A 19,845-nucleotide genomic window follows, 5' to 3' on the forward strand; every position below is an offset into this window, starting at 1 on the left:
GATAGACGGGTGAAGGGGCCGATACCCCCTCAAATGTGTATGTCACAACGTTGGTGTTAAATAAACAAGTGTGCCTCCAACTCCGGTGTGAACGAGTCGTGAGCGTTACTACACACACACAGACACACAGACACACACACACAGACACACAGACACACACACACAGACACACACACACAGACACACACACACAGACACACACACAGACACACACACACACAGACACACACACAGACACACACACAGACACACACACACAGACACACACACACAGACACACACACACAGACACACACACACAGACACACACACACAGACACACACACACACAGACACACACACACAGACACACACACAGACACACACACAGATACACACACAGATACACACACAGATACACACACAGACACACACACAGACACACACACACAGACACACACACACACAGATACACACACAGATACACACACAGACACACACACAGACACACACACAGACACACACACAGACACAGATACACACACAGACACACACACAGACACACACACAGACACACACACAGACACACACACACACACACAGACACACACACAGACACACACACACACACACAGACACACACACACAGACACACACACACAGACACACACACACACAGACACACACACACAGACACACAGACACACACAGACACACACACACACACAGATACACACACAGATACACACACAGACACACACACAGACACAGACACACACACAGACACAGATACACACACAGACACACACACAGACACACACACAGACACACACACACACACAGACACACACACACACAGACACACACACAGAAACACACACAGTACACACACAGTACACACACACAGTGACACACAGAGACACACACACACAGACACACACACAGACACACACAGTGACACACACACAGACACACACACAGACACACACAGTGACACACACACAGACACACACAGACACACACACAGACACACACAGTGACACACACAGACACACACAGTGACACACACACAGTGACACACACAGACACACACACACAGTACACACACACACAGTGACACACACACACAGTACACACACAGTGATACACACACAGTACACACACACACAGTGACACAGACACACACAGTACACACACACACACAGTACACACACAGTACACACACACACAGTGACACAGACACACACAGTACACACACACACACAGTACACACACAGTACACACACACACACACAGTGATACACACACACAGTACACACACACACAGTACACACACAGTACACACACAGTGACACACACAGTGACACAGACACACACAGTACACACACAGTACACACACACACAGTGATACACACACACAGTACACACACACACAGTACACACACAGTACACACACAGTGACACACACAGTACACACACACACAGTACACACACAGTACACACACACACAGTGATACACACACACAGTACACACACACACAGTACACACACAGTACACACACAGTGACACACACAGTACACACACACAGTACACACACACACAGTGATACACACACAGTACACACACACACAGTGACACAGACACACACAGTACACACACAGTACACACACACACAATACACACACAGTACACACACACAGACATACACACACACAGACACACACAGTGACACACACACAGACACACACACAAACACACACACAGACACACACAGTGACACACACACAGACACACACAGACACACACAGTGACACACACACAGACACACACACAGACACACAGTGACACACACAGTGACACACACACAGACACACACACAGACACACACACAGACACACACAGTGACACACACACAGACACACACACAGACACACACACAGACACACACACAGTACACACACAGTGACACACAGTACACACACACACAGTACACACAGTACACACACACAGTGACACACACACACAGTGACACACACACACAGTGACACACACACACAGTGACACACACACACAATGACACACACACACACAGTGACACACATACAGTGACACAGTGACACACACAGTGACACACACACACATAGTGACACACACACACAGTACACACACAGTACACACACACAGTGACACACACACACACAGTGCACACACACGTGTACTGTGTGTGTGTCACTGTGTGTGTGTGTGTGTCACTGTGTGTGTGTGTCACTGTGTCACTGTGTCACTGTGTGTGTGTGTCACTGTGTGTGTGTGTCACTGTGTGTGTGTGTGTCACTGTGTGTGTGTGTGTCACTGTGTGTGTGTGTCACTGTGTGTGTGTGTCACTGTGTGTGTGTCACTGTGTGTGTGTGTGTCACTGTGTGTGTGTGTCACTGTGTGTGTGTGTCACTGTGTGTGTGTGTCACTGTGTGTGTGTGTGTGTCACTGTGTGTGTGTCACTGTGTGTGTGTGTGTCACTGTGTGTGTGTCACTGTGTGTGTGTGTGTCACTGTGTGTGTGTCACTGTGTGTGTGTGTCACTGTGTGTGTGTCACTGTGTGTGTCACTGTGTGTGTGTCACTGTGTGTGTGTCACTGTGTGTGTGTCACTGTGTGTGTGTCACTGTGTGTGTGTGTCACTGTGTGTGTCACTGTGTGTGTGTGTCACTGTGTGTGTCACTGTGTGTGTGTGTCACTGTGTGTGTGTCACTGTGTGTGTGTGTCACTGTGTGTGTGTGTCACTGTGTGTGTCACTGTGTGTGTGTGTCACTCTGTGTGTGTGTCACTGTGTGTGTGTGTCACTGTGTGTGTGTCACTGTGTGTGTGTGTCACTGTGTGTGTGTGTCACTGTGTGTGTGTGTCACTGTGTGTGTGTGTCACTGTGTGTCACTGTGTGTGTCACTGTGTGTGTGTGTCACTGTGTGTGTCACTGTGTGTGTGTGTCACTGTGTGTGTGTGTCACTGTGTGTGTGTGTGTGTCACTGTGTGTGTGTGTCACTGTGTCACTGTGTCACTGTGTGTGTGTGTCACTGTGTGTGTGTGTCACTGTGTGTGTGTGTGTCACTGTGTGTGTGTGTCACTGTGTGTGTGTGTCACTGTGTGTGTGTGTCACTGTGTGTGTGTCACTGTGTGTGTGTGTGTCACTGTGTGTGTGTGTCACTGTGTGTGTGTGTCACTGTGTGTGTGTGTCACTGTGTGTGTGTCACTGTGTGTGTGTGTGTCACTGTGTGTGTGTCACTGTGTGTGTGTGTCACTGTGTGTGTGTCACTGTGTGTGTGTGTCACTGTGTGTGTGTCACTGTGTGTGTCACTGTGTGTGTGTCACTGTGTGTGTGTCACTGTGTGTGTCACTGTGTGTGTGTGTCACTGTGTGTGTCACTGTGTGTGTGTGTGTCACTGTGTGTGTCACTGTGTGTGTGTGTCACTGTGTGTGTGTCACTGTGTGTGTGTGTCACTGTGTGTGTCACTGTGTGTGTCACTGTGTGTGTGTGTCACTGTGTGTGTGTGTCACTGTGTGTGTGTGTGTCACTGTGTGTGTGTGTCACTGTGTGTGTGTGTCACTGTGTGTGTGTGTCACTGTGTGTGTGTGTCACTGTGTGTGTGTGTCACTGTGTGTGTGTGTCACTGTGTGTGTGTGTCACTGTGTGTGTGTGTCACTGTGTGTGTGTGTCACTGTGTGTGTGTGTGTCACTGTGTGTGTGTGTCACTGTGTGTGTGTGTCACTGTGTGTGTGTGTCACTGTGTGTGTGTGTAGGTGTACCGTTGGATATAACTCCTCGTGACGACGCCTGCTACCTGTACTACTGCAGCAACGAGACCATCCACGGAGTGGAGTTTCGCGATCCGCCCCGAACCCCGCCGGGTGTCCCACTGGTGTGTGACATGTCATCCAACTTCCTGTCGCGCCCCGTGGATGTCGGGCAGGTGGGTGACTTACTCAGTGACTCAGTCAGTCAGTCACTCACTCACTCAGTCAGACACTCAGACACTCACTCACTCAGTCAGTCACTCAGACACTCACTCAGTGACATGTCATCCAACTTCCTGTCGCGCCCCGTGGATGTCGGGCAGGTGGGTGACTTACTCAGTGACTCAGTCAGACACTCAGACACTCACTCAGTCAGTCACTCAGTGACATGTCATCCAACTTCCTGTCGCGCCCCGTGGATGTTGGGCAGGTGAGTGACTCACTCAGTGACTCAGTCAGACACTCAGACACTCACTCAGTCAGTCACTCAGTGACATGTCATCCAACTTCCTGTCGCGCCCCGTGGATGTCGGGCAGGTGAGTGACTCACTCAGTGACTCAGTCAGTCAGTCACTCACTCACTCAGTCAGACACTCAGACACTCACTCACTCAGTCAGTCACTCAGACACTCACTCAGTGACATGTCATCCAACTTCCTGTCGCGCCCCGTGGATGTCGGGCAGGTGAGTGACTCACTCAGTGACTCAGTCAGTCAGTCAGTCACTCACTCACTCACTCAGTCAGTCACTCACTCACTCACTCAGTCAGTCACTCACTCACTCACTCAGTCAGTCACTCAGTCAGTCACTTAGACGCTCACTCACTCAGTCACTCACTCAGTCAGTCACTCAGTCAGTCACTTAGACGCTCACTCACTCAGTCAGTCACTCACTCAGACACTCAGTCAGTCAGACACTCAGTCACTCACTCAGTGACATGTCATCTAACTTCCTGTCGCGCCCCGTGGATGTCGGGCAGGTGAGTGACTCACTCAGTCAGTCACTCAGTCAGTCACTCAGTCAGTCAGTCAGTCACTCAGTCACTCAGACACTCAGCCACTCAGTGACATGTCATCCAACTTCCTGTCACGCCCCGTGGATGTCGGGCAGGTGGGTGACTCACTCAGTGACTCAGTCAGTCAGTCAGTCACTCACTCAGTCAGTCAGTCAGACACTCAGTCACTCACTCACTCACTTAGACACTCAGCCACTCAGTGACATGTCATCCAACTTCCTGTCGCGCCCTGTGGATGTCGGGCAGGTGGGTGACTCACTCACTCACTCAGTCAGTCAGTCACTCAGTCAGTCAGTTACTCAGTCAGTCACTCAGTCAGTCAGTCACTCAGTCAGTCACTTAGACGCTCACTCACTCAGTCAGTCACTCACTCAGACACTCAGTCAGACACTCAGTCACTCACTCAGTGACATGTCATCCAACTTCCTGTCGCGCCCTGTGGATGTCGGGCAGGTGAGTGACTCAGTTAGTCAGTCAGTCACTCAGTCAGTCACTCACTTACTCAGTCAGTCACTCATACACTCACTCAGTCAGTCAGACACTCACTCACTCAGTGACATGTCATCCAACTTCCTGTCGCGCCCTGTGGATGTTGGGCAGGTGAGTGACTCACTCAGTCAGTCAGTCACTCAGTCAGTCACTCAGTCAGTCAGACACTTACTCAGTCAGTCACTCATACACTCACTCAGTCAGTCAGACACTCACTCACTCAGTCACTCACTCAGACACTCACTCACTCAGTCAGACACTCAGTCAGTCAGTCACTCACTCAGTCAGTCACTCATACACTCACTCAGTCGCTCACTCAGACACTCACTCACTCAGACACTCACTCACTCAGTCAGTCACTCAGACACTCACTCACTCAGTCAGACACTTAGACACTCACCCAGTCACTCACTCACTTATACACTCACTCACTCACTCACTTAGACACTTAGACACTCACTCACTCACTCAGTCAGTCACTCACTCAGACATTCACTCACTCAGTCAGACACTTAGACACTCACTCAGTCACTCACTCACTCACCCACCCACCCACTCACTCACTCACTCACCCACTCACTCACTCAGACACTCACCCACCCACTCACTCACCCACCCACTCACCCACCCACTCACTCACCCACCCACCCACTCACTCACCCATTCACCCACTCACTCACCCACTCACTCACCCACTCACTCACTCACCCACCCACTCACTCACTCACTCACCCACCCACTCACTCACCCACTCACTCACCCACTCACTCACTCACCCCCACTCTCACTATCCTTAACCTGACCCCTCCCTGACCCCGCCCATAACCCCGCCCCCTTGCCCCTTGCCCTTTGCCCTTTGCACCCAGTTTGGCGTGATCATGGCGGGAGCCCAGAAGAACGTGGGCTGTGCGGGGGTCACGGTGGTCATCGCTCATGACGACCTCGTGGGCAACGCGTCCCCGCACTGCCCCATCGTCATGGACTACGGGGTGCTGGCTCGCGACGGCTCCCTGTACAACACCCCACCCTGCTACAGGTGGGACACGCGGAGACACGGGGAGAGACACGGGGAAGAGACACGGGGACAGGGAGAGACGCGGGGAGACACGCGGGGAGAGAGAGAGACACGGGGAGACACGGGCAGAGAGAGAGAGACACGGGGAGACACAGGGAGAGACGCTGGGAGAGAGACACGGGGAGACACAGGGAGAGACGCTGGGAGACGTCATGGACTACGGGGTGCTGGCTCGCGACGGCTCCCTGTACAACACCCCACCCTGCTACAGGTGGGACACGCGGAGACACGGGGAGAGACACGGGGAGAGACACGGTGGAGAGACACGGGGAGACACGGGGAGACACGGGGAGACACGGGGACAGGGAGAGACGCGGGGAGACACGCGGGGAGAGAGAGAGACACGGGGAGACACGGGCAGAGAGAGAGAGACACGGGGAGACACAGGGAGAGACGCTGGGAGACACGGGGAGACACGGGGAGAGAGACACGGGGAGAGAGACACGGGGAGACACGGGGACAGGGAGAGACGCGGGGAGACACGCGGGGAGAGAGAGAGACACGGGGAGACACGGGCAGAGAGAGAGAGACACGGGGAGACACAGAGAGAGACGCTGGGAGACACGGGGAGACACGGGGAGAGAGACACGGGGAGAGAGACACGGGGAGACACGTCATGGACTACGGGGTGCTGGCTCGCGACGGCTCCCTGTACAACACCCCACCCTGCTACAGGTGGGACACGCGGAGACACGGGGAGAGACACGGGGGAGAGACACGGGGAGAGAGAGAGACGCGGGGAGAGAGAGAGACACGGGGAGAGAGAGAGACACGGGGAGAGAGAGAGAGACACGCGGAGACGCGGGGAGACGCGGGGAGAGACACGGGGGAGAGACACGGGGAGAGAGAGAGACGCGGGGAGAGAGAGAGACACGGGGAGAGAGAGAGACACGGGGAGAGAGAGAGAGACGCGGGGAGACGCGGGGAGAGAGAGAGACACGGGGAGAGAGAGAGACACGGGGAGAGAGAGAGACACGGGGAGACGCGGGGAGACACGGGGAGACGCGGGGAGACACGGGGAGACGCGGGGAGAGAGAGAGACACGGGGAGAGAGAGAGACACGGGGAGATGCTGGGAGACACGGGGAGACGCGGGGAGAGAGAGAGACACACACGGGGAGACACGGAGAGACACGCGGAGACGCGGGGAGACACGGGGAGATGCTGGGAGAGAGAGAGACACGGGGAGAGAGACACGGGGAGAGAGACACGGGGAGAGTCTCCCCGTGTCTCTCTCCCCGTGTCTCTCTCACCGTGTCTCTCTCCCCGTGTCTCTCTCCCCGTGTCTCTCTCTCTCCCCGTGTCTCTCTCTCTCCCCGTCTCTCTCTCTCTCCCCGTGTCTCTCTCTCTCCCCGTCTCTCTCTCTCTCCCCGTGTCTCTCTCTCTCTCCCCCCGTGTCTCTCTCCCCGTGTCTCTCTCACCGTGTCTCTCTCTCCCCGTGTCTCTCTCCCTCTCACCCCGTGTCTCTCTCTCCCCGTGTCTCTCTCTCTCTCCCCCCGTGTCTCTCTCACCGTGTCTCTCCCCCCGTGTCTCTCTCCCCGTGTCTCTCTCTCTCTCCCCCCGTGTCTCTCTCACCGTGTCTCTCTCCCCGTGTCTCTCTCTCTCTCCCCCCGTGTCTCTCTCCCCGTGTCTCTCTCACCGTGTCTCTCACCGTGTCTCTCTCTCTGCCCGTGTCTCTCTCCCCGTGTCTCTCTCCCCGTGTCTCTCTCCCCGTGTCTCTCTCCCCGTGTCTCTCTCACCGTGTCTCTCTCACCGTGTCTCTCTCCCCGTGTCTCTCTCTCTCTCCCCCCGTGTCTCTCTCCCCGTGTCTCTCTCACCGTGTCTCTCACCGTGTCTCTCTCTCTGCCCGTGTCTCTCTCTCTGCCCGTGTCTCTCTCCCTGTGTCTCTCTCCCCGTGTCTCTCTCCCCGTGTCTCTCTCCCCGTGTCTCTCTCCCCGTGTCTCACCGTGTCTCTCTCCCCGTGTCTCTCTCTCTCCGTCTCTCTCTCCCCCCGTGTCTCTCTCACCGTGTCTCTCTCTCTGCCCGTGTCTCTCTCCCCGGGTCTCTCTCCCCGTGTCTCTCTCCCCGTGTCTCTCTCCCCGTGTCTCTCTCCCCGTGTCTCACCGTGTCTCTCTCCCCGTGTCTCTCTCTCTCTCTCCCCGTGTCTCTCTCCCCGTGTCTCTCTCCCCGTGTCTCTCTCTCTCTCTCCCCGTGTCTCTCCCCCCGTGTCTCTCTCCCCGTGTCTCTCTCCCCGTGTCTCTCACCGTGTCTCTCTCCCCGTGTCTCTCTCTCTCTCCCCCCGTGTCTCTCTCACCGTGTCTCTCCCCCCGTGTCTCTCTCCCCGTGTCTCTCTCCCCGTGTCTCACCGTGTCTCTCTCACCGTGTCTCTCTCTCTCTCCCCGTCTCTCTCTCTCTCTCCCCGTGTCTCTCTCACCGTGTCTCTCTCCCCGTGTCTCTCTCTCTCTCCCCCCGTGTCTCTCTCCCCGTGTCTCTCTCCCCGTGTCTCTCTCCCCGTGTCTCTCACCGTGTCTCTCTCCCCGTGTCTCTCTCTCTCTCCCCCCGTGTCTCTCTCACCGTGTCTCTCCCCCCGTGTCTCTCTCCCCGTGTCTCTCTCCCCGTGTCTCTCTCCCCGTGTCTCTCACCGTGTCTCTCTCCCCGTGTCTCTCTCTCTCTCCCCCCGTGTCTCTCTCACCGTGTCTCTCCCCCCGTGTCTCTCTCCCCGTGTCTCTCTCTCTCTCCCCCCGTGTCTCTCTCACCGTGTCTCTCTCCCCGTGTCTCTCTCTCTCTCCCCCCGTGTCTCTCTCCCCGTGTCTCTCTCACCGTGTCTCTCACCGTGTCTCTCTCTCTGCCCGTGTCTCTCTCCCCGGGTCTCTCTCCCCGTGTCTCTCTCCCCGTGTCTCTCTCCCCGTGTCTCACCGTGTCTCTCTCACCGTGTCTCTCTCTCTCTCCCCGTCTCTCTCTCTCTCTCCCCGTGTCTCTCTCCCCGTGTCTCTCTCTCTCTCCCCCCGTGTCTCTCTCCCCGTGTCTCTCTCACCGTGTCTCTCTCCCCGTGTCTCTCTCTCTCTCTCCCCGTGTCTCTCTCCCCGTGTCTCACCGTGTCTCTCTCACCGTGTCTCTCTCCCCGTGTCTCTCTCCCCGCGTGTCTCAGCATCTACATCATGATGCTCGTGTTGGAGTGGATCCGGCTGCACGGCGGAGCTGAGGGAATGGAGACTCGGAACGTGGCCAAGGCAGACACCGTCTACTCGGCCATCGACAACTCGGACGGATTCTACTCGTAATTATTATACACACACCGTGTCTGTGTCTGTGTCTCTGTGTCTCTCTGTCTCTCTGTGTCTCTCTGTCTCTCTATCTGTGTCTCTCTGTGTCTCTGGAGACTCAGAACGTGGCCAAGGCAGACACCGTCTACTCAGCCATCGACAACTCGGACGGATTCTACTCGTAATTATTATACACACACCGTGTCTGTGTGTCTCTGTGTCTCTCTGTGTCTCTCTGTGTGTCTCTGTGTGTCTCTGTGTCTCTCTGTGTGTCTCTGTGTCTCTGTGTCTCTCTGTGTGTGTCTCTGTGTCTCTCTGTGTGTGTCTCTCTCTGTGTGTCTCTGTGTGTCTCTGTGTCTCTCTGTGTGTCTCTCTGTCTCTCTATCTGTGTCTCTCTGTGTCTCTGGAGACTCAGAACGTGGCCAAGGCAGACACCGTCTACTCAGCCATCAACAACTCGGACGGATTCTACTCGTAATTATTATACACACACCGTGTCTGTGTGTCTCTGTGTCTCTCTGTGTCTCTCTGTGTGTCTCTGTGTGTCTCTGTGTCTCTCTGTGTGTCTCTGTGTCTCTGTGTCTCTCTGTGTGTGTCTCTGTGTCTCTCTGTGTGTGTCTCTCTCTGTGTGTCTCTGTGTGTCTCTGTGTCTCTCTGTGTGTCTCTCTGTCTCTCTATCTGTGTCTCTCTGTGTCTCTGGAGACTCAGAACGTGGCCAAGGCAGACACCGTCTACTCAGCCATCAACAACTCGGACGGATTCTACTCGTAATTATTATACACACACCGTGTCTGTGTGTCTCTGTGTCTCTCTGTGTCTCTCTGTGTGTCTCTGTGTGTCTCTGTGTCTCTCTGTGTGTCTCTGTGTCTCTGTGTCTCTCTGTGTGTGTCTCTGTGTCTCTCTGTGTGTGTCTCTCTCTGTGTGTCTCTGTGTGTCTCTGTGTCTCTCTGTGTGTCTCTCTGTCTCTCTATCTGTGTCTCTCTGTGTCTCTGGAGACTCAGAACGTGGCCAAGGCAGACACCGTCTACTCAGCCATCAACAACTCGGACGGATTCTACTCGTAATTATTATACACACACCGTGTCTGTGTGTCTCTGTGTCTCTCTGTGTCTCTCTGTGTGTCTCTGTGTGTCTCTGTGTCTCTCTGTGTGTCTCTGTGTCTCTGTGTCTCTCTGTGTGTGTCTCTGTGTCTCTCTGTGTCTCTCTGTGTCTCTCTGTGTCTCTCTGTGTCTCTCTGTGTGTCTCTCTGTCTCTCTATCTGTGTCTCTCTGTGTCTCTGGAGACTCAGAACGTGGCCAAGGCAGACACCGTCTACTCAGCCATCAACAACTCGGACGGATTCTACTCGTAATTATTATACACACACCGTGTCTGTGTCTCTGTGTCTCTCTGTGTGTCTCTTTGTCTCTCTGTGTCTCTGTGTCTCTCTGTGTGTGTCTCTCTCTGTGTCTCTCTGTGTCTCTGTCTGTGTCTCTGTGTCTCTCTGTGTGTGTCTCTCTCTGTGTGTCTCTCTGTGTCTCTGTCTGTGTCTCTGTGTCTCTCTGTGTGTGTCTCTCTCTGTGTGTCTCTCTGTGTCTCTCTGTGTCTCTGTGTCTCTCTCTCTCTCTCTGTCTCTCTCTGTCTCTCTGTGTCTGTGTCTCTCTGCTAGGTGTCCCGTGGAGAGGGACAGCCGCAGCCGCATGAACGTGCCGTTCCGTCTGGGCTCCGAGTCTCTGTCTGTGTCTCTCTGTCTCTCTCTGTGTGTCTCTCTGTGTCTCTCTCTCTCTCTCACACCATGTCTCTCTCTCTCTCTGTCTCTCTGTGTCTCTCTGTCTCTCTCTGTGTCTCTCTGTCTCTCTCTCTCTCTCTCACCATGTCTCTCTCTCTCTCTGTCTCTCTCTGTGTCTCTCTGTCTCTCTCTGTCTCTGTGTCTCTGTGTCTGTGTCTCTCTGTCTCTCTCTGTCTCTCTCTGTCTCTCTGTGTGTGTCTGTGTCTCTCTGCTAGTTGTCCCGTGGAGAGGGACAGCCGTAGTCGCATGAACGTGCCGTTCCGTCTGGGCTCCGAGTCTCTGTCTGTGTCTCTGTGTCTCTCTCTGTGTGTCTCTCTGTGTCTCTCTCTCTCTCACACACCATGTCTCTCTCTCTCTCTCTCTCTCTCTGTCTCTCTGTGTGTGTCTGTGTCTCTCTGCTAGTTGTCCCGTGGAGAGGGACAGCCGCAGCCGCATGAACGTGCCGTTCCGTCTGGGCTCCGAGTCTCTGTCTGTGTCTCTCTGTCTCTCTCTCTCTCACACCATGTCTCTCTCTCTCTCTGTCTCTCTCTGTCTCTGTGTCTCTGTGTCTGTGTCTCTCTGTCTCTCTCTCTCTCTCTCTGTCTCTCTGTGTGTGTCTGTGTCTCTCTGCTAGGTGTCCCGTGGAGAGGGACAGCCGCAGCCGCATGAACGTGCCGTTCCGTCTGGGCTCCGAGTCTCTGTCTGTGTCTCTCTGTCTCTCTCTCTCTCACACCATGTCTCTCTCTCTCTCTGTCTCTCTCTGTCTCTCTCTCTCTGTCTCTCTGTGTGTGTCTGTGTCTCTCTGCTAGTTGTCCCGTGGAGAGGGACAGCCGCAGCCGCATGAACGTGCCGTTCCGTCTGGGCTCCGAGTCTCTGTCTGTGTCTCTCTGTCTCTCTCTCTCTCTCTCACACCATGTCTCTCTCTCTCTCTGTCTCTCTCTGTCTCTGTGTCTCTGTGTCTCTCTGCTAGTTGTCCCGTGGAGAGGGACAGCCGCAGCCGCATGAACGTGCCGTTCCGTCTGGGCTCCGAGTCTCTGGAGAAACGCTTCCTGGATGGAGCTGCCCAACTCGGATACCTCGGCCTCAAGGGCCACCGGTAAACATCGTCCTGTCTCTGTGTGTCTCTCTGTCTATCTGTGTGTCTGTGTGTGTGTCTATCTGTGTGTCTGTGTGTGTGTCACTGTGTGTCTGTCTATCTGTGTGTGTGTGTGTGTGTCTGTGTGTGTGTGCGGATACCTCGGCCTCAAGGGCCACCGGTAAACATCCTCCTGTCTCTGTGTCTCTCTGTCTATCTGTGTGTCTGTGTGTCTGTCTATCTGTGTGTCTGTGTGTCTGTGTGTGTGTGTCACTGTGTGTCTGTGTGTGTGTCACTGTGTGTCTGTGTGTATGTGTCACTGTGTGTCTGTGTGTGTGTCACTGTGTGTCTGTGTGTGTGTCACTGTGTGTCTGTGTGTATGTGTCACTGTGTGTCTGTGTGTGTGTCACTGTGTGTCTGTCTATCTGTGTGTGTGTGTGTCTGTGTGTGTCTGTGTGTCTGTGTGTGTGTCACTGTGTGTCTGTGTGTGTGTCACTGTGTGTCTGTGTGTGTGTCACTGTGTGTCTGTGTGTGTGTCACTGTGTGTCTGTGTGTGTGTCACTGTGTGTCTGTGTGTGTGTCACTGTGTGTCTGTCTATCTGTGTGTCACTGTGTGTCTGTGTGTGTGTCACTGTGTGTCTGTCTATCTGTGTGTCTGTGTGTCTGTGTGTGTGTCACTGTGTGTCTGTGTGTGTGTCACTGTGTGTCTGTGTGTGTGTCACTGTGTGTCTGTCTATCTGTGTGTGTGTGTCTGTGTGTGTGTGCGGATACCTCGGCCTCAAGGGCCACCGGTAAACATCCTCCTGTCTCTGTGTGTCTCTCTGTCTATCTGTGTGTCTGTGTGTCTGTCTATCTGTGTGTCTGTGTGTCTGTGTGTGTGTCACTGTGTGTCTGTGTGTGTGTCACTGTGTGTCTGTGTGTGTGTCACTGTGTGTCTATGTGTGTGTCACTGTGTGTCTGTGTGTGTGTCACTGTGTGTCTGTGTGTGTGTCACTGTGTGTCTGTCTATCTGTGTGTGTGTGTCTGTGTGTGTCTGTGTGTGTGTCACTGTGTGTCTGTCTATCTGTGTGTGTGTCTGTGTGTCTGTATCTGTGTGTGTGTCTGTGTGTGTCTGTGTGTGTCTGTGTGTGTGTCACTGTGTGTCTGTGTGTGTCTGTGTGTGTGTCACTGTGTGTCTATCTGTGTGTGTGTCTGTGTGTCTGTATCTGTGTGTGTGTCTGTGTGTGTGTCTGTGTGTGTGTCTGTGTGTGTTTGTGTGTGTCTGTGTCTGTGTGTGTGTGTGTGTGTCTGTGTGTGTGTGTGTGTCTGTGTGTGTGTCTGTCTGTGTGTGTGTGTGTCTGTGTGTGTGTATGTGTGTGTGTCTGTGTGTATGTGTCACTGTGTGTCTGTGTGTGTGTCACTGTGTGTCTGTCTATCTGTGTGTGTGTGTGTCTGTGTGTGTGTGCGGATACCTCGGCCTCAAGGGCCACCGGTAAACATCCTCCTGTCTGTGTGTCTCTCTGTCTATCTGTGTGTCTGTGTGTCTGTGTGTGTGTGTCACTGTGTGTGTGTGTGTCTGTGTGTGTGTCTGTGTGTGTGTGTCTGTGTGTGTGTGTCTGTGTGTGTGTGTCTGTGTGTGTGTCTGTGTGTGTGTGTGTCACTGTGTGTGTGTGTCACTGTGTGTGTGTGTCTGTGTGTGTGTGTGTCTGTGTGTGTGTGTGTCTGTGTGTGTGTCTGTGTGTCTGTGTGTGTCTGTCTGTGTGTGTCTATCTACAGATCTGTCGGTGGTGTCCGTGCGTCTCTCTACAACGCCATGTCTCTGTGTGTGTGTCTATATGTGTATGTGTGTGTCTCACTGTGTGTGGCTCACTGTGTGTGTCTCACTGTGTCTCTGTGTGTCTGTGTGTGTCTATCTGTGTGTGTCTATCTGTGTGTGTCTATCTACAGGTCTGTCGTTGGTGTCCGTGCGTCTCTCTACAACGCCGTGTCTCTGTGTGTGTCTCAATGTGTGTGTGTCTCACTGTGTGTGTCTCACTGTGTGTGTGTGTCTGTCTGTGTGTGTGTCTGTCTGTGTGTCTCACTGTGTGTGTGTCTGTCTGTGTGTCTCACTGTGTGTGTCTCTGTGTGTGTGTCTCACTGTGTGTCTCACTGTGTGTGTGTCTGTCTGTGTGTGTGTCTGTCTGTGTGTCTCACTGTGTGTGTGTCTGTCTGTGTGTCTCACTGTGTGTGTCTGTGTGTGTGTGTCTATCTGTGTGTGTCTCACCGTATGTGTGTCTCACTGTGTGTGTCTATCTGTGTGTGTGTCTCACTGTGTGTGTCTATCTGTGTGTGTCTATCTGTGTGTCTGTGTGTGTCTATCTGTGTGTGTGTCTCACTGTGTGTGTGTCTATCTGTGTATGTGTCTATCTGTGTGTGTCTATCTACAGATCTGTCGGTGGTGTCCGTGCGTCTCTCTACAACGCCGTGTCTCTGTGTGTGTCTATCTGTGTGTGTCTCTCTCTGTGTGTGTGTCTCACTGTGTGTCTGTGTGTGTGTGTCTATCTCTGTGTGTGTGTGTGTCTATCTACAGATCTGTCGGTGGTGTCCGTGCGTCTCTCTACAACGCCGTGTCTCTGTGTGTGTGTCTGTGTGTGTCTCACTGTGTGTGTCTCACTGTGTGTGTCTATCTGTGTCTCTGTGTGTCTGTGTGTCTATCTACAGGTCTGTCGGTGGTGTGCGTGCGTCTCTCTACAACTCCGTGTCTCTGTGTGTGTGTCTGTGTGTGTGTCTCACTGTGTGTGTCTCACTGTGTGTGTGTCTATCTATGTCTCTGTGTCTATCTACAGGTCTGTTGGTGGTGTGCGTGCGTCTCTCTACAACGCCGTGTCTCTGTGTGTGTGTCTCACTGTGTGTGTCTATCTGTGTGTGTCTATCTGTGTGTGTCTATCTGTGTGTGTGTCTAACTGTGTGTCTATCTGTGTGTCTATCTACAGGTCTGTCGGTGGTGTCCGTGCGTCTCTCTACAATGCTGTGTCTCTGTGTGTGTCTCACTGTGTGTGTCTCACTGTGTGTGTGTCTATCTGTGTCTCTGTGTGTCTGTGTGTCTATCTACAGGTCTGTCGGTGGTGTCCGTGCGTCTCTCTACAACGCCGTGTCTCTGTGTGTGTGTCTCACTGTGTGTGTCTATCTGTGTGTGTCTATCTGTGTGTGTCTATCTGTGTGTGTGTCTAACTGTGTGTCTATCTGTGTATCTACAGGTCTGTCGGTGGTGTGCGTGCGTCTCTCTACAACGCCGTGTCTCTGTGTGTGTCTATCTGTGTGTGTGTCTAACTGTGTGTCTATCTGTGTGTCTATCTACAGGTCTGTCGGTGGTGTCCGTGCGTCTCTCTACAACGCCGTGTCTCTGTCGGATGCCGAGAAACTCGCTGGATACATGGAGACATTCAGACTCAGACACCAAGATCACTGACTAGCACTCACCACCACCACCACCACCACCACCACCACTACTACTACTACTACAACTAGCACTACCACCACCACCACCACCACCACCACCACCACTACTACTAACTAGCACTCACCACCACCACCACCACTACTACTACTACTACTAACTAGCACTCACCACCACCACCACCACCACCACCACCACCACTACTACTACTACTAACTAGCACTCACCACCACCACCACCACCACCACCACTACTACTACTACTAACTAGCACTCATCACCACCACCACCACCACCACCACCACCACTACTACTACTACTAACTAGCACTCACCACCACCACCACCACCACTACTACTACTACTAACTAGCACTCACCACCACCACCACCACCACTACTACTACTACTAACTAGCACTCACCACCACCACCACCACCACCACCACCACTACTACTACTACTACTAACTAGCACTCACCACCACCACCACCACCACCACCACCACCACTACTACTACTACTACTAACTAGCACTCACCACCACCACCACCACTACTACTACTACTAACTAGCACTCACCACCACCACCACCACCACCACCACCACCACCACCACTACTACTACTAACTAGCACTCACCACCACCACCACCACCACCACCACTACTACTACTACTAACTAGCACTCACCACCACCACCACCACCACCACCACTACTACTACTACTAACTAGCACTCACCACCACCACCACCACCACCACCACCACTACTACTACTAACTAGCACTCACCACCACCACCACCACCACCACCACTACTACTACTACTAACTAGCACTCACCACCACCACCACCACCACCACTACTACTACCACTACTACTACTACTAACTAGCACTCACCACCACCACCACCACCACCACCACTACTACTACTACTAACTAGCACTCACCACCACCACCACCACTACTACTACTACTAACTAGCACTCACCACCACCACCACCACCACTACTACTACTACTACTAACTAGCACTCACCACCACCACCACTACCACCACTACTACTACTACTAACTAGCACCACCACCACCACCACCACCACCACCACTACTACTACTACTAACTAGCACTCACCACCACCACCACCACCACCACCACCACCACTACTACTACTACTAACTAGCACTCACCACCACCACCACCACCACTACTACTACTACTACTAACTAGCACTCACCACCACCACCACCACCACCACCACCACTACTACTACTACTAACTAGCACTCACCACCACCACCACCACCACCACCACTACTACTACTACTACTAACTAGCACTCACCACCACCACCACCACCACCACCACTACTACTACTACTACTAACTAGCACTCACCACCACCACCACCACCACCACCACTACTACTACTACTACTAACTAGCACTCACCACCACCACCACCACCACCACTACTACTACTACTAACTAGCACTCACCACCACCACCACCACCACCACTACTACTACTACTAACTAGCACTCACCACCACCACCACCACCACCACCACCACCACCACTACTACTACTACTACTAACTAGCACTCACCACCACCACCACCACCACCACCACCACCACTACTACTACTACTAACTAGCACTACCACCACCACCACCACCACCACCACCACCACCACTACTACTACTACTAACTAGCACTCACCACCACCACCACCACCACCACCACCACTACTACTACTACTACTAACTAGCACTCACCACCACCACCACCACCACCACCACTACTACTACTACTACTAACTAGCACTCACCACCACCACCACCACTACTACTACTACTACTAACTAGCACTCACCACCACCACCACCACCACCACCACCACTACTACTACTACTACTAACTAGCACTCACCACCACCACCACCACCACCACTACTACTACTACTAACTAGCACTCACCACCACCACCACCACCACCACTACTACTACTACTAACTAGCACTCACCACCACCACCACCACTACTACTACTACTACTAACTAGCACTCACCACCACCACCACCACTACCACCACTACTACTACTACTAACTAGCACTCACCACCACCACCACCACCACCACCACCACCACCACCACCACCACCACCACCACCACTACTACTACTAACTAGCACTCACCACCACCACCACCACCACCACCACTACTACTACTACTACTAACTAGCACTCACCACCACCACCACCACCACTACTACTACTACTACTAACTAGCACTCACCACCACCACCACCACCACCACTACTACTACTACTAACTAGCACTCACCACCACCACCACCACCACCACCACCACCACCACCACCACCACCACCACTACTACTACTAACTAGCACTCACCACCACCACCACCACCACCACCACTACTACTACTACTACTAACTAGCACTCACCACCACCACCACCACCACCACTACTACTACTACTAACTAGCACTCACCACCACCACCACTACTACTACTACTACTAACTAGCACTCACCACCACCACCACCACCACCACCACTACTACTACTACTACTAACTAGCACTCACCACCACCACCACCACCACCACTACTACTACTACTAACTAGCACTCACCACCACCACCACCACCACCACCACCACCACTACTACTACTACTAACTAGCACTCACCACCACCACCACCACCACTACTACTACCACCACTACTACTACTACTAACTAGCACTCACCACCACCACCACCACCACCACCACTACTACTACTACTACTAACTAGCACTCACCACCACCACCACTACTACTACTACTACTACTAACTAGCACTCACCACCACCACCACCACCACTACTACTACTACTAACTAGCACTCACCACCACCACCACCACCACCACTACTACCACCACTACTACTACTAACTAGCACTCACCACCACCACCACCACCACCACTACTACCACCACTACTACTACTAACTAGCACTCACCACCACCACCACCACCACCACTACTACCACCACTACTACTACTAACTAGCACTCACCACCACCACCACCACTACTACTACTACTAACTAGCACTCACCACCACCACCACCACCACTACTACTACTACTACTAACTAGCACTCACCACCACCACTACCACTACTACTACTACTAACTAGCACTCACCACCACCACCACCACCACTACTACTACTACTAACTAGCACTCACCACCACCACCACCACCACTACTACTACTACTAACTAGCACTCACCACCACCACCACCACTACTACTACTACTACTAACTAGCACTCACCACCACCACCACCACCACTACTACTACTACTAACTAGCACTCACTAGCACTACTACTATCACTACTACTATACACTATACACTACTACACTACACTATACACTACTACACTATACACTACTACACTACACTATACACTACTACACTATACACTACTACACTATACACTACTACACTACACTATACACTACTACACTACACTATACACTACTACACTATACACTACTACACTATACACTACTACACTACACTATACACTACTACACTACACTATACACTACTACACTATACACTACTACACTATACACTACTACACTATACACTACTACACTACACTATACACTACTACACTATACACTACTACACTACACTATACACTACTACACTATACACTACACACTATACACTACTACACTATACACTACTACACTATACACTACTACACTATACACTACTACACTATACACTACTACACTATACACTACTACACTATACACTACTACACTATACACTACTACACTATACACTACTACACTATACACTATACACTACACTATACACTACACTATACACTACTACACTACTACACTATACACTACTACACTATACACTACTACACTATACACTACACTATACACTACACTATACACTACACTATACACTACACTACTATAATACACTATACACTACTAT

The 19,845-nt window shown here is 52.5% G+C and overlaps 1 protein-coding gene across 1 annotated transcript in view; it reads left to right on the forward strand.

Moving 5' to 3' along the window:
- Positions 1 to 15,870, forward strand: part of PSAT1 (phosphoserine aminotransferase 1) — a 29,613-nt gene extending 13,743 nt beyond the window's left edge. The window contains exons 6-10 of the mRNA XM_078885318.1: positions 3,771 to 3,940; positions 6,135 to 6,304; positions 9,470 to 9,598; positions 12,302 to 12,427; positions 15,725 to 15,870. Coding sequence (XP_078741444.1) covers positions 3,771 to 3,940; positions 6,135 to 6,304; positions 9,470 to 9,598; positions 12,302 to 12,427; positions 15,725 to 15,833 — 704 coding nt within the window. The 3' untranslated portion in view covers positions 15,834 to 15,870. The remainder of the gene's footprint in view (positions 1 to 3,770; positions 3,941 to 6,134; positions 6,305 to 9,469; positions 9,599 to 12,301; positions 12,428 to 15,724) is intronic.
- Positions 15,871 to 19,845: the final 3,975 nt, after the last annotated feature.

This window comes from Lampetra fluviatilis, unplaced genomic scaffold (assembly GCF_964198595.1).
Source record: "Lampetra fluviatilis unplaced genomic scaffold, kcLamFluv1.1 SCAFFOLD_167, whole genome shotgun sequence".
In the NCBI taxonomy this organism is placed as follows: Eukaryota; Metazoa; Chordata; class Hyperoartia; order Petromyzontiformes; family Petromyzontidae; genus Lampetra; species Lampetra fluviatilis.